Source organism: Cervus elaphus, chromosome 5 (assembly GCF_910594005.1).
Source record: "Cervus elaphus chromosome 5, mCerEla1.1, whole genome shotgun sequence".
Lineage (NCBI taxonomy): Eukaryota > Metazoa > Chordata > Mammalia > Artiodactyla > Cervidae > Cervus > Cervus elaphus.
The window spans coordinates 103,557,435-103,573,849 of NC_057819.1; the positions used below are offsets into that span (position 1 = coordinate 103,557,435).

General features: G+C 43.1%; 1 protein-coding gene across 7 annotated transcripts in view; it reads left to right on the plus strand.

Moving 5' to 3' along the window:
- The window catches only part of MYOCD (myocardin), a 95,891-nt gene that overhangs the window by 56,763 nt on the left and 22,713 nt on the right, over window positions 1-16,415 (plus strand). For all 7 annotated transcript variants that reach the window (XM_043903881.1, XM_043903882.1, XM_043903879.1 and 4 more), the window contains 4 exons: window positions 763-938; window positions 4,815-4,928; window positions 8,852-9,096; window positions 10,069-10,222. In XM_043903881.1, the coding sequence (XP_043759816.1) occupies window positions 763-938; window positions 4,815-4,928; window positions 8,852-9,096; window positions 10,069-10,222 (689 nt within the window). The remainder of the gene's footprint in view (window positions 1-762; window positions 939-4,814; window positions 4,929-8,851; window positions 9,097-10,068; window positions 10,223-16,415) is intronic.

Here is a 16,415-nt window from a genome sequence, read left to right on the forward strand (position 1 = left end):
CATGTGCGAGTCGCTGGGGATTTCCAAAATAGACACAAAGATAAGAGGAATAACAACAAAATCCAAAGAATACAAAAAAAATAATAAAGATCATGCTCCAGTTTCTGAGACACATTTATGGCTTTTTATAAACAGATATGCGTTTGTTGAATGGGGCTTCAGTACACCCTGGTGACATTAGCCCTCTTTTGACTTTTAGAAATTTAAATTTAGGAGCTCCCCTGGCTTATCCTTAATAGCAAAGTTTGTAAAACATTTCGTGCTGGGTGCCTGATTTGTATTTGAACACGATGCAAATGGCACGCTGTCACATCAACTTCACCTCTGGTCGTAAAGCCCAAGGGAGACAGGGGGCCTTCTCCTCCAGTGGCCCACATTCTTTCCTTCATCTTCCCTGATTTAGCTTCAGAAAGATAGGGGTTCACATAACAAAATGTGCAGGAATGGATCAACACTAAGTAAAGGTTGACAGGTGATGATAGACCTTTAGTATGTCACTCATTCCTCCCTGCCAAACATGCCACTTTTATAAATGCAAGTCCCCCTCTACAGAGTAAATAGAGGAGAGACCACATCATTTTAAATATACCTTCACTCTTACCTTGGGCTTCCCTGGTGCCTCGGACAGTAAAGAATCTACCTGCACTGCTGGAGACCTGGGTTCCTTGAGCTGGGAACTCTGAAGCCAGCGGGTAGTGCTCCGGATGGGGGTGACACCCGGAAGTGTGTCTGCTGACCCAGTCTTGGCTTCCCCTCCCTCAGGGAACCAGGTGACTTTCTCCAAGTCGGAGGATGCGTTTGCCTTTGAGGAGGACAGCAGCAGCGATGGGCTTTCTCCAGATCAGACTCGAGGGGAAGACCTCCAGGGCTCAGCAGGATCCCCCCCAGACACGAAAGCTACGGAGACCCCTGTGGCGGGTCCTCGCGGGACAGTCCAGGTAAACAAACCCCCTTCCCGCCTGCTCATCTCTTTAGTCTTGAAATCACGGCTGCCGCGGTGGGTTTAACATAGAGATGTTTCTTTAGACCCAGAGATGTCTCTTCATGACACATCGTCCTGTTGCTAATTCTCACGGTGTTCAGTTCAGGGTTCTGTGTGTGAAGGCAGGAGTTTCTAGAAAACACCAAGAGAGAGAGTCCCAGGAAAGATGTCCTGCAACTTACATTTTCAGTATCTACTCGGCTAAACAGATGTCTTTTATCTCCATATTTGCAGACAAGGTAAAAATGAGGCTCCCCAAGATTTGGCAGTCAGTGGACAGTCTCCTGGAGAGAAAGGGCCACCGCAGGACTGGTTTCAAAATCTGCAGTCCTTCCTGTGATGGAGCTGCCACTGCAGGATCTGGGGAGCAAGAGCAGGAGGTGCTGCTGGTGGTTGTTCAGTTGCTAAGTCACTGAAGTCTTTGTGATCGCAAGGACTGCAGCACGCCAGACTCCTCTGTCCTTCACTGTCTCCAGGAGTTTGCTCAAATTCATGTCCACTGAGTCAGTGATGCTATTTCATTCATCTCATCCTCTGCTGCCCGCTTGTCCTCCTGCCCTCAATCTTTCCCAGCATCAGAATCTTTTCCAATGAGTTGGCTCTTCACATCAGGTGACCAAGAATTATAGCTTTGTCTTTAGCATCAGTCCTTCCATGAATATTCAGGGTTGATTTCCTTTAGGATTGACTGGTTTGACCTCCTTGCCATCCAAGAGACTCTTAAGAGTCTTCTCTAGCACCACAATGGGAAAGTAGATTCTTTGGCACTTGGTCTTCTTTATGGTCCAAGTCTCACATCCGTCCTTGACTACTGGAAAAACTGATTGGCTGAAAAGCAGGAGCCCCAAGCTGCTCCTGCCTTTAGCAGGCGCCCACCCACCAAATCCTTCGAGAGCTGCCTCCAGCCCCAACCCAAACATAGCACTCCCCTCTTTCTGGGCAAATCCACAGACTGTCCAGGCATGATAAATATATGTTGCAAATACTATTCAAAGCACATTTATAAAGAGCAGGATGATAGCTGTCAACAGCTACTGCCATGATTAAGCACTAGTTGTGTACCAGGACCAGTGCTAGGCACCTTGCAGGTGTTTTCTGTCAGATGTTACAGAGAAGGAGATGAGTTGGTGAGGCTGAGTACTGTGTGGCCCCAGGAGCACTGCAGACCACCCCCTCCCCCAATCTCTGGAGCGTCCCCTCTAGAAGCCACATCCAGTCTTGATGGCACTCCCCTCTGCCTGGCAGGACTGTATTTCTGGAGCCCCCAGAGAAGATGAGTGTGAATGTCCACACAGGAGGGAGAGGAGGGGTCACACTCGTGTGACAGCGAGATGTGAATCTTCCACCACATCCCGGCTCAGGAGAGAACCCTACACCCTCAGCCCCTTCCCTTCAGGAAGACCTCACTCCTCTTGGCCTCACAGGAATTGTTCAATGACTTGAAATCAGATACTATATATATATGTGTGTGTATATATGTATGTATGTATATATTGCATATTTTTATTAACATGTATTATTTTACATGGGGCTTCCCTGGTAGCTCAGTGGTAAAGAACCTGCCTGCCAATGTAGGAGACAAAAGTGATGCGGGTTTAATCCCTGGGTCAGGAAGATCCCCTGGAGAAGGAAATGGTAACCCATTCCAGTATTCTTGCCTGGGAAACATCATGGACAAAGGAGCCTGGTGGGCTATAGTCCCTGAGGTCGAAAAAGAGTTGGACACAGCTTAACAACTGAGCATGCATTATTTTATGTGTTTTAATTATCTATATTGATATCTTATATCTTATTTTTATTATATATAGATATTTTATATCTGTGTGCACTTTTAATTTTTTGAGGTATAAATGGCATCTAACATTGTATTAATTTAAGGTGTTCACCACAACTGTTTGATACCATATATGTCGTGAAATACACAATGTATACAGTATATACAATATCAGATGTAGGACATAATTGTTCGATATTATATCTACTGTATATATTGTGAAATATAACATATGCATGTGATGTATAATAATATATGTGTGAATTATGTGTGTTTTTCACAGTATATATGATAGATACAATATATCATGTATATTGTGAAATGATCACCAGGATAATTCTAGTTAGCATCCATCTTCATGTATAGTTACAAATTTTCTTTCTAGTGATGAGAGTCTTTAAAATCTACTCTCTTAGGAACTTTCAAAGAGACCATGAAGTCTTGTTAACTATGGTCACCATGCTGAACATAATACCCCCAGGATTTATTTCTTGTATGTGTGTGTGTGTTAGAAGCTCAATCTGTCCAACTCTTTGCAACCCCATGGACTGTAGCCTGCCAGGCTCCTCAGTCCACGGAATGCTCCAGGCAAGAATACTGGAGTGGGTTGCCATTTCCTTTTCCAGAGGGTCTTCCCAACCCAGGGATTGAACCTGGGTCTCCTACATTGCAGGCAGATTCTTTACTGCTGAGCTACCAGGGAAGCCCGATTTATTGTATAGCTGGATGTTTGTACTTAAACCCATATTAGTTGAAAACATTTTTAAACTGTAAAGCATGGAGGGATCAGAGAGAGTTTCAGGAGTTATTTACCATGACCCTCTTTCCTGAAACTGCACTGTTACCGGTCATTGTCAGGCCCCTCTTCACTCCATCAGAGCAAATTCAAGGCTGCCAGGAGGAAATGTGGAATGAGAAGGAGACAGAAGACAGAAAAAGCAGAGCCAAAAGAGCTGCATGTTTATTGTGCAAGAGTTTGTAATCAAAGCATTCTTTCTTCCCTGCATCCCGAGCTTCTTTGCAGCCCAGCGTCTTTGATAACATCAAATAGTACATCGGGCCATTTGTATTCTTATTGCTCTGATAGTAAATTCCTCAGCTTCTGATTTAAAGATGTTTTGGGAAGAAGACACACACTTTTCTTTTTCACCCTTGAAGTGGGAAAGAAGGGAATGAGCACTGAGCAATGTCAGGCAAAATGCAAAAATCATTTTACATCAGTTAACCCAGCAGCCTCAAGTGATAGATGAGGGCATGGGCTCTGAGAGAAAAGGATGCTCCAGACCTTTGATTCGTGCTCAGGCAAAGACTGGGCAGCTCAGTGGCCTTTCCTCAAAGTCGCGCCATAGGATTGTGGGAGAGGAAGAGGACGCTGTGTGCATTTCTGCATCCTCTGCGGGTGGGAATGTGCCTCTCATTAAGGTCTTCCTGATGCTGCACCCATGCACACACATATTTATATACACAGACATACACACAGACACACATGTATGCACACAGAGACACACACACAAAGGAATGTATACACATACACATGTGCACACATACAGAGGCATACACAGAGACATATACGCAGATACAGAGACACACGTACACACAAATACCTACACACTTTCCTTCCATCTGCCAACCCCCTTCTCATCTAGCCTTTTCATTGTCCTAACTTACCCCCAAAGTTCCTCCACTCATTCCTCCCACTTCCTCTCTTTTTCAATCCCACTGTCAATTCCAACATGTAGACCTGACTGCAAGTAGGTGGAGCCTGCCCACAGGGTGACCAGATGTCCCAGTTCACCTAGCCCAAGTTAGTTCTATACCTGTTGGATGGGATGATTGTTTATCATGCTTGCTTTCTCTCTTAAAAAGGGTCCTCAGTTGGTTGACAAATCATGTACCTGACTCTCCACCCCCAGGGACAGAGTCTGAGGTTTTCCTCAGATAAGAAGCTGGGATTAACACAGCAGACCTGGGGGGTGAGGGTGGGCGCCTCCACCGCAACATTTCCGTGTCACGGTTTCTACTCCTGCATCCTAATCAGGCTCAAATTTGGATTTTCAGGATCCAGAAAATGAGAGGAGTGACTCAGCCCCACAACCCGGCAACCAGCCAGACCCGGGCAAGCAGGGGCTTGGCTCCCTGGGCACCCCCATCCCTGTGCACACAGCCGTAAAGGTAGGATGGGCCAGCCTCCACGCCCGCCCGAGCATGCAGCTCACGGGGCCACCGTGGGGCGGAGTGTGCTGAGTCAGGTCTGGCAACGGGGAGAGTCATGTGACTGATGGATGGATTCAGTCCACTGGGAGCATCGCTAGACAGGGGTTGAGAAGTGGGCTATCAGTGTATGTGGACCAAGACGCTCTTGCCCATCAGGGGTCTTCCCCACAGAAGAGAAGCGTCTGTCACTCCTTTCTTTGAGCTCACAGTTCAGCCAACAGGTTCCTGACTTGAAAGCCTCCGGTAGCTTAGCCTAGAGACAGACACTGACTGCAATGCACACAGGATTTGCACGCGCCTTAACACAGGTATAGGACAGTGGCTTCTCCACAAGGGAGGCCAGCCTGAGGGCCTTGCCTAAAGCAAAACCTCTGTCATTCAAGCCAGTCTCCCTGTGGACATAAAGATGAAGGGAGGGCTTACATTCGCAGGAGGCACAGAATAAGCAGGATCGCGTAGTTTGGGTTTAATTTTCTCAGCATTATATCTAACAGTTCACAAAGTATTTTTTCCTCAGTTAACTGGTAGTCATTTGACTCTTTTTTCATAATATTTTATCCCAAATAACTTCTCATTGACTTGGGGGCATATTAATATTTTCTCAGCTCTAAAGCTGGCACTTAATGCTGAGATGATTCTTAAGAAATACTTTTAAAAGCTTGTAAATTGAGTAAGAATCAGTGTTAAAGTAATGGCCCTGCCACCCCCTCCACTGCGTATACACAAAAGTCGTTTTTTTTTTTTTTTTTAATTTTATTTGTTTATTTATGGCTGTGCTGGTCATCATTGCTGGTGGGCTTTTCTCTAGTTGCAGAGAGTGGGAACTACTCTCTAGTTGCAGTGTGTGGGCTTCTCATCGCGGTGGCTTCTCCTGTTGCAGAGCATGGGCTCTAGGGCGCTCGGGCTTCAGTAGTTGCAGCACGCAGGCTCAGTAGTTGTGACTCACAGGCTCTAGAGAACAGGCTTAATAGCTGTGGCCCTCGGGCTTAGTTGCTGTGGGATCATCCTGGATCAGGGATCAAACCCGTGTTTCCTGCACTGGCAGCCAGATTATTTACCACGGAGCCACTGGGGAAGCCCACAAAACTAGTTTTCATGTTCTGAACGGATGGCAGGCATTTCTGATTCCCAGGAAAGCTCCCCAGACTGCAGTGGCTTAAACCCAGCCTACAATCCACTCTTCCCTGGTGGCTCAGCTGGTAAAGAATCCACCCACCAATACAGGAGACACCAGGAGACCTAGGTTCAATCCCTGGGTTGGGAAGGTTCCCTGGAGAAGGGAACCCACTCCAGTATTCTGACCTGGAGAATTCCATGGACTTGTCCATGGAGTCACAAAGAGTCGGACATGACTGAGCGACTTTCACTTCACAATCCACTCAGCTCAACAGCTTTGAAATTATGTGGCTATTGGTGAATTTTGTTCATTACAGGTGGAGGGAGGAGACATAGTGACTTGGGAGCATATTAATATGATTCAGTGGTTTCCACCATTGGAAGCAAAGAGAAATTGTATTAATATTTCTACTGAAGTATTTAAATTTTACCTAATGCAAATGAGTTGGAAAAGACCCTGATGCTGGGAGAGATTGAAGGCAGGAGGAGAAGGGGACGACAGAGGATGAGATGGTTGGATGGCATCACTGACTCAATGGACATGAGTTTAAGTAAACTCCAGGAGTTGGTGATGAACAGCGAGGCCTGGCGTGCTGCAGTCCATGGGGTCGCAAAGAGTCAGACGCAACTGAGTGACTGAACTTAGCTGAATGCAAATGAGCCAAGCCTTCAGCCTCTTCGTACTAAGAAAGTGTAGTAATAGTCCTGAGAAAGGACAATCAGTTTCAATGAAGTCTTGTCAAAAATATGCAAATATAATACAGCTACAAGTGTGCTTCCCATGTGGCACTAGTGGTTAAAAAAAAAAAAAAAAAAAACCAGCCTGCCCATGAAGGAGATGTAAGGGATGTGGGTTTGATTCCTGGGTTGGGAAGATCCCCTGGAGGAGGGCATGGCAACCCACTCCAGCATTCTTGCCTGGAGAATCCCCTGGACAGAGAAGCCTGGCGGGCTCCAGTCCACGGGGTTGTATGGAGTCAGACATGACTGAGCAAATGAGCGCAGCCCATGTAAAAGCTTCAGTGATTCAGAGTTCCATGGGTTCAGTGGTCTGTGCTCCTCACTATCGGGAGAAAATGGTCCGATATACAATACCTTTTGAATGCAGAGAGTCTCTGTGATAATAAGGCAACAGATAGAGATGACTGAGCCCCTGATTTAGCTGCCTTAGACACAAGGCTGCAGCTTCCCCAGACAAGCAGGTCCTAGGAGGAGTGGGAGCAGGGCAGAGCTGACTGCAGGAGCTCGGGGGAAACTCTCCCAAGAACAGAAGGCTGACTCATTACCTGGAGCACTAACCCATCGATGAATGAGCAGGGAGGAGGGCCCCCGGCCCATAGGAATCCTTGAGCTAAGTGTACAAGAGGAAGCCTTCCTGAGAAAACACACGCACAAAAAGCTTTGGTGGACGGGCACGCTGAGTCAGAGAAAAGCAAATCCAATAGGTCACCTTCAGATGTGTGTTTTGTAGTTAAAATGGGAAAGCTGCCCGGTGACAACCTGCCTGCTGGCTATTCAGGAGCTCCCTCTTCTGGACACTGCTGGTACCACACCTTCCCCCGCCAGCTTGTCCTCAGATCAAGACCCTTCCATCATCACATCCCTGTTCATTTCAATCTTCTGTAATACAGTTAGGAATTGGAAATTTTTTTTTAACTGACTGAAATACACACCTACTTCTCAATCTCTGGAGGTCTTTGGATTTCAGGAACAGGTTATAAATATAATCACACTGTCCTTTGAAATCTTGTTGTTTCAACAATATACTTTACCATCCTCCCATTGGTTAGTGAGATCAAAAGTAGAGAATATTTTACCCAACTTGCAGGTTGGGGTCATTGAGATGTGGTACAGTTGGATGACTATACCATGTTCAAAAACGTGTCTTTACTTCCAGGCCTCTGTCTTTAACTTTTTTCAAGGGTCCAAACCGTACGTCATGATTGGTAACTTCTGGAAAGGTCTCAGTGGGTGACTTGTCCTTCCTATAGTCAGTGAAGAATCTTTAGTTCAGAGGGTGTCACTTCCTGATCTTATATCAGTATTTGGTGGGAAGGGGAATTGATTTAGAAGCAACAAGAATCCACCTTTTGGGTTTTTAGAGACAGCATTAATTTCATCTTCTTTCATGTTGTTAATAAGTCAGCTCACAAGGAGCTTCCCGAAAGATGATGACACGCATACAGACGAAAGAACCTTCTTGGGACCTCCCTGGTGGTGCAATGGTTAGGACTTCCCCTTTCAGTGCAGGGAGTGTGGGTTTGATCCCTGGTTGGGCAGCAAAGATCCCACGTGCTTCACGACCAAAAAACCAAAAGAAAAACAACAGTGCAACAGATTCAATAAAGACTTTAAAAATGATCCATGTCAAATTTTTTTTTTTAAAAAAAGAACCTTCTTATGAATCTAACCCGAGAACAGAATGTCATCTTCATTAGTCATCAGATTTAGGTTTTGGGTTAGGAAGCTGGCCTCACTGAAACATAGACTTACCTCTCTGTTCTGGGAAGGAGGTTCCCCGAAGCCACTTCTAAGACTTAAGACTTCCTGCCTAAGGAGTGTCCGTCCTTTGCGTTGTATTTGCATGGATTTGTTTGTTAGGTACCTTAACGTCCCGGATCTCATTGTGCCTCCTGTCTTTGCTATATTGTGTGTTGGGGGCTCAAGAACATCTATCAGATAAAATCTAGAGATAATGTTCCTGATGCCAAGCCGTTCCCATCCACCACCTAAAAGCACATGCCGTCTCTCCACCCACTTTGCAGTCCAAGTCCTTGAGCGACAGCAAGAACCGCCACAAAAAGCCCAAGGACCCCAAGCCAAAGGTGAAGAAGCTCAAATACCACCAGTACATCCCCCCGGACCAGAAGGCGGAGAAGTCCCCTCCGCCCATGGACTCCGCCTACGCCCGGCTGCTCCAGCAGCAGCAGCTCTTCCTGCAGCTGCAGATCCTCAGCCAGCAGCAGCAGCACCGCTTCAGCTACCCCGGGCTGCACGCAGCTCCACTCAAGTAAGTCAGGCAAGCCCAGGGGTGGGGGGCGGGGGGCACTGGGGATGGAGGCTGGCTGTGGCTTCTCCATCAGAGGCCCCAGCGGGTCCCACACCACACCACGTCCTGGTGGTCAGGTCACCCAGACTTCGCCATACCACCAGACACCTCTCTGACACCAGCTAGGGTCGGTGCGGGGGGGCGGGGGGGGGGTCCCACAGTCAATTCAGTTCTGATGCCCCAGAGATGGTGTTGGATCTCAGTCTCACAGCTTGGGACTTAGTCCCCCAAGACTGGCCCCTCACCCTCCAGACACCAGTCACAAGTCCAAGTTGTCACCTGTCCTTCTGACAGACCAGCTATCGACTGGACGTTCCAATAACCTCTTCCTTGGGTTCCAATTAATTTGCTGGAGTTACTCACAGAACTCAGAGAAACATTTTACTTAATAGACTACTGGTCTGTTGTAAAAGCACATAGCTCCTCATGGGAACAGCCAGATGCAAGAGAGGCTCGGGGCAGGGTACATGGGAGTCAGGCAGAGCATCCATGTCCCTCCAGATACACCACTCTCCCAAAATTTCCACCTATTACAAAACTCGGAAGCTCTCTGAACCCCATTCTTTTGGGTTTTTATAGAGGCTTCATTACATTATTGAGTAGGTCATTGGCCATTGTGAATCAACTCAACCTTCAGCTTTTTCTCTTCCCTAGAGGTCAGGGGTGGGACTGAAAACTCCAACTCTCTAATCACATGGTTCAGTCTCCAGGCCACCAGCCTCCATGCTTACCTGGCTTCCAACAGTCACCTCATTAGGATAACAAAAGACAGCCTTGTTCTCATAACTTAGGAAACCCCCAGGGTTTTAGGAGCTGTGCCAGAAACCAGGATGAAGACCAAATATATACATTTCCTATTATAAATCACAATGTCATATCCCCATACATAAATTTGACTGTATTTTCAGTACCTCTTCTGTGTTTGTTTTACAGGGAACCAAATGAGCAGATGGCCAGAAATCCAAACGCTGCTTCAGCACCATTGAGCAATACCCCTTTGTCTCCTGCCAAAAACAGCTTTTCTGGACAAACTGGTGTCTCTTCTCTCAAGCCAGGCCCACTCCCATCCAACCTAGACGATCTGAAGGTATAGGGTTTGGCATTATTTTGGTTTTTTAAAACACATAATTTTAAAATATTTATATGTTTACTTGGCCGTGCCAGGTCTTGGTTGTGGCATGCAGGATCTTTAGTTGCAGAGTGTGGGATCTAGTTCCCTGAGCTGGGATGGAGCCCAGGTCCCCTGTGTTGGGAGCACAGTCTCAGCCACTGGGCCATCAGGGAAGGCCTGCCATCAGTGGCTCAGCAGTGTGCGACCCCACGGACTGCAGCATGCCAGGCTTCCCTGTCCTTCACCATCTCCCAGAGTTTGCTCAAACTCACGTCCATTGAGTTGGTGATGCCATCCAACCATCTCATCCTCTGCTGCCCCCTTCTCCTCCTGCCCTCAACCTTTCCCAGCATCAGGGTCTTTTCCAATAAGTTGGCTCTTCACATCCGGTGGCCAAAGTATTAGAGTTTCATCTCCAGCATCAGTCCTTCCAGTGAATATTCAGGGTTGATTTCCTTTAAGATTGACTGGTTTGACTTAAAAATTCATCAACAATTAAAATACCAGTGAGTGTATGAAAGAGGTGAATACAAATCTTTGTGCCAAGCAAGCCTACACAGCATAATAGTCTGAAATTTAAAGTAAACTGGACTGAACAAGTATTCATTTTATTTTAGAATATGAGCTGCATTATTTAATAATGTAGTTTAAATTATTCAGTGCCAGAGCAGATTCTAAAAATAAATGTAGAACTCATTAATTTTAAGTAATTCTAAATTAAAACAATAATGAGTTGCCATTTTTCCACTTTTTCAAACCAGTGAATATAAAAGAAAATGGTACAACAACGCTAGCCAGGCTAGGGGGCTGAGAGCATATTTTATTGCTTGTGATACCATAAGTAATTGCAGTCCTTTTTCAGATAATTTTTTAAATAACTCTTAAGGTAATATATATTCACTACTGATATATGATAGTGTAAGAAAAAGTATTTCAAAAGACAATTGACTCAGAGATTCTATAGTATTTTCTTCTAGACTTAAAATATTTGTGAACGCGTTTGGTTTTAAAATAATTATGTGAGTTTACACTTCTGGCATGCTTTTCTATTTTATTTATCATGGACTTTTTCATAACTTTTAATATTCAGTAAGGTTTTTCTTTTTAGTACTAGCATATCATTTCTCCACCTCATTGACCTCCAACTATTGGACTTTTGCTTCCAAATTTTTGCTATTAAAAGTATAATTCAAATGCACATTTAATTTCTCTAATTATCTCCCCAGGCTGAATACACAGGAGTGGAACGCTTGAACCTAAATGCATGACTATTTTTGAAAGCTCTTAGTCCATGTTGCCACATTCCTGTCCTGAATGTTTGTGCCAATCTATTCCCAGAAGGAGTGTGTTAGGGCAACACTCCTCAAGCCAGCATGTGCCCAGTGGCCCACCTGGGGCTCGTGGTCAAATGCAGATTCTGACTCGATAGGTGTGGCGAGGGCCCTGAGAGTCTGCATTTCCATCATAAGCTCCCAGATGCTGTCTGATGCTGCTGGGCCCATGGCCACACTCAGAATACCAAGGTTTAAAAAGCTTTTCTTTTTTTCTTAATATTTTTATACAGTTATTTTTGCTGCTACTTCACTGACACAAAGTGTTATTATTCATTTCTTTGTCCATCTGGTGAACACAAAGCTATGAACACAAAGCTATGTATGTATTTCTTGGAATACTAGCTGGTACACAGATGTTATAGGTCATTTTTCTTTTAATATTTTTAAGGATTTTTTGTTGTTGTTGTTTGTTTTCTGAATGTTGAGTTGTTTTTTTTTTTAAATTTATTATTTTTTTTTTATTAGTTGGAGGCTAATTACTTCACAACATTTCAGTGGGTTTTGTCATACATTGATATGAATCAGCCATAGATTTACACGTATTCCCCATCCTGATCCCCCCTCCCACCTCCCTCTCCACCCGATTCCTCTGGGTCTTCCCAGTGCACCAGGCCCGAGCACTTGTCTCATGCATCCCACCTGGGCTGGTGATCTGTTTCACCATAGACAGTATACATGCTGTTCTTTTGAAATATCCCACCCTCACATTCTCCCACAGAGTTCAAAAGTCTGTTCTGTATTTCTGTGTCTCTTTTTCTGTTTTGCATATAGGGTTATCATTACCATCTTTCTAAATTCCATATATATGTGTTAGTATGCTGTAATGTTCTTTATCTTTCTGGCTTACTTCACTCTGTATAAGGGGCTCCAGTTTCATCCATCTCATTAGGACTGGTTCAAATGAATTCTTTTTAACGGCTGAGTAATATTCCATGGTGTATATGTACCACAGCTTCCTTATCCATTCATCTGCTGATGGGCATCTAGGTTGCTTCCATGTCCTGGCTATTATAAACAGTGCTGCGATGAACATTGGGGTGCACGTGTCTCTTTCAGATCTGGTTTCCTCAGTGTGTATGCCCAGGAGTGGTATTGCTGGGTCATATGGCAGTTCTATTTCCAGTTTTTTAAGAAATCTCCACACTGTTTTCCATAGTGGCTGTACTAGTTTGCATTCCCACCAACAGTGTAAGAGGGTTCCCTTTTCTCCACACCCTCTCCAGCATTTATTGCTTGTAGACTTTTGGATAGCAGCCATCCTGACTGGCGTGTAATGGTACCTCATTGTGGTTTTGATTTGCATTTCTCTAATAATGAGTGATGTTGAGCATCTTTTCATGTGTTTGTTAGCCATCTGTATGTCTTCTTTGGAGAAATGTCTGTTTAGTTCTTTGGCCCATTTTTTGATTGGGTCATTTATTTTTCTGGAATTGAGCTGCAGGAGTTGCTTGTATATTTTTGAGATTAATCCTTTGTCTGTTTCTTCATTTGCTATTATTTTCTCCCAATCTGAGGGCTGTCTTTTCACCTTACTTATAGTTTCCTTTGTAGTGCAAAAGCTTTTAAGTTTCATTAGGTCCCATTTGTTTATTTTTGCTTTTATTTCCAATATTCTGGGAGGTGGGTCATAGAGGATCCTGCTGTGATTTATGTCAGAGAGTGTTTTGCCTATGTTCTTCTCTGGGAGTTTTATAGTTTCTGGTCTTACATTTAGATCTTTAATCCATTTTGAGTTTATTTTTGTGTATGGTGTTAGAAAGTGTTCTAGTTTCATTCTTTTACAAGTGGTTGACCAGTTTTCCCAGCACCACTTGTTAAAGAGGTTGTCTTTTTTCCATTGTATATCCTTGCCTCCTTTGTCAAAGATAAGGTGTCCATAGGTACATGGATTTATCTCTGGGCTTTCTATTCTGTTCCATTGATCTATATTTCTGTCTTTGTGCCAGTACCATACTGTCTTGATGACTGTGGCTTTGTAGTAGAGTCTGAAGTCAGGCAGGGTTGATTCCTCCAGTTCCATTCTTCTTTCTCAAGATTACTTTGGCTATTCGAGGTTTTTTGTATTTCCATACAAATTGTGAAATTCTTTGGTCTAGTTCTGTGAAAAATACCGTTGGTAGCTTGATAGGGATTGCATTGAATCTATAGATTGCTTTGGGTAGAATAGCCATTTTGACAATATTGATTCTTCCAATCCATGAACACGGTATGTTTCTCCATCTGTTTGTGTCCTCTTTGATTTCTTTCATCAGTGTTTTATAGTTTTCTATGTATAGGTCTTTTGTTTCTTTAGGTAGATATACTCCTAAGTATTTTATTCTTTTTGTTGCAATGGTGAATGGTATTGTCTCCTTAATTTCTCTTTCTGTTTTTTCATTGTTAGTATATAGGAATGCAAGGGATTTCTGTGTGTTAATTTTATATCCTGCAACTTTACTATATTCATTGATTAGCTCTAGTAATTTTCTGGTAGAGTCTTTAGGGTTTTCTATGTAGAGGATCATGTCATCTGCAAACAGTGAGAGTTTCACTTCTTCTTTTCCTATCTGGATTCCTTTTACTTCTTTTTCTGCTCTGATTGCTGTGGCCAAAACTTCCAACACTATGTTGAATAGTAGTGGTGAGAGTGGGCACCCTTGTCTTGTTCCTGATTTCAGGGGAAATGCTTTCAATTTTTCACCATTGAGGGTGATGCTTGCTGTGGGTTTGTCATATATAGCTTTTATTATGTTGAGGTATGTTCCTTCTATTCCTGCTTTTTGGAGAGTTTTAATCATAAATGGGTGTTGAATTTTGTCAAAGGCTTTCTCTGCATCTATTGAGATAATCATATGGTTTTTATCTTTCAATTTGTTAATGTGGTGTATTACATTGATTGATTTGCAGATATTAAAGAATCCTTGCATTCCTGGGATAAAGCCTACTTGGTCATGGTGTATGATTTTTTTAATATGTTGTTGGATTCTGTTTGCTAGAATTTTGTTAAGGATTTTTGCATCTATGTTCATCAGTGATATTGGCCTGTAGTTTTCTTTTTTTGTGGCATCTTTGTCAGGTTTTGGAATTAGGGTGATGGTGGCCTCATAGAATGAGTTTGGAAGCTTAGCTTCATCTGCAATTTTCTGGAAGAGTTTGAGTAAGATAGGTGTTAGCTCTTCTCTAAATTTTTGGTAGAATTCAGCTGTGAAGCCATCTGGTCCTGGGCTTTTGTTTGCTGGAAGATTTTTGATTACAGTTTCGATTTCCTTGCTTGTGATGGGTCTGTTAAGATCTTCTGTTTCTTCCTGGTTCAGTTTTGGAAAGTTATACTTTTCTAAGAATTTGTCCATTTCATCCAAGTTGTCCATTTTATTGGCATAGAGCTGCTGGTAGTAGTCTCTGATGATCCTTTGTATTTCAGTGTTGTCTGTTGTGATCTCTCCATTTTCATTTCTAATTTTGTTAATTTAGTTCTTCTCTCTTTGTTTCTTAATGAGTCTTGCTAATGGTTTGTCAATTTTGTTTATTTTTTCAAAAAACCAGCTTTTAGCTTTGTTGATTTTTGCTATGGTCTCTTTAGTTTCTTTTGCATTTATTTCTGCCCTGATTTTTAAGATTTCTTTCCTTCTGCTAACCCTGGGGTTCTTCATTTCTTCCTTCTCTAATTGCTTTAGGTGTAGAGTTACGTTATTTATTTGGTTTTTTTCTTGTTTCTTGATGTAAGCCTGTAATGCTATGAACCTTCCCCTTAGCACTGCTTTTACAGTGTCCCATAGGTTTGGGGTTGTTGTGTTTTCATTTTCATTCATTTCTATGCATATTTTGATTTCTTTTTTGATTTCTTCTATGATTTGTTGGTTATTCAGAAGCGTGTTATTTAGCCTCCATATGTTTGAATTTTTAACAATTTTTTTCCTGTAATTGAGATCTAATCTTACTGCACTGTGGTCAGAAAAGATGACTGGAATGATTTCAATTTTTTTGAATTTTCCAAGACCAGATTTATGGCCCAGGATGTGATCTATTCTGGAGAAGGTTCCGTGTGCATTTGAGAAAAAGGTGAAGTTGATTGTTTTGGGGTGAAATGTCCTATAGATATCGATTAGGTCTAGCTGGTCCATTGTGTCATTTAAGGTTTGTGTTTCCTTGTTAATTTTCTGTTTAGTTGATCTATCCATAGTTGTGAGTGGGGTATTAAAGTCTCCCACTATTATTGTGTTACTATTAATTTCCTCTTTCATACTCGTTAGTGTTTGCCGTACATATTGCGGTGCTCCTATATTGGGTGCATATATATTTATAATTGTTATATCTTCTTCTTGGATTGATCCTTTGATCATGATCCTTTGATCCTTCTTTGTCTCTTTTCACATCCTTTATTTGAAAGTCTATTTTATCTGATATGAGTATTGCGACTCCTGCTTTCTTTTGGTCTCCGTTTGCATGAAATATTTTTTTCCAGCCCTTCACTTTTAGTCTGTATGTGTCTCTTGTTTTGAGGTGGGTCTCTTGTAGACAGCATATATAGGGGTCTTGTTTTTGTATCCATTCAGCCAATCTTTGTCTTTTGGTTGGTGCATTCAACCCATTTACATTTAGGGTAATTATTGATAGGTGTGGTCCCGTTGCCATTTACTTTGTTGTTTTGGGTTCACGTTTATACAACCTTTCTGCATTTCCTGTCTAGAGAAGTTCCTTTAGCATTTGTTGAAGAGCTGGCTTGGTGGTGCTGAATTCTCTCAGCTTTTGCTTATCTGTAAAGCTTTTGAATTCTCCTTCATATCTGAATGAGATCCTTGCTGGATACAGTAATCTAGGTTGTAGGTTATTCTCTTTCATTACTTTCAGTACGTCCT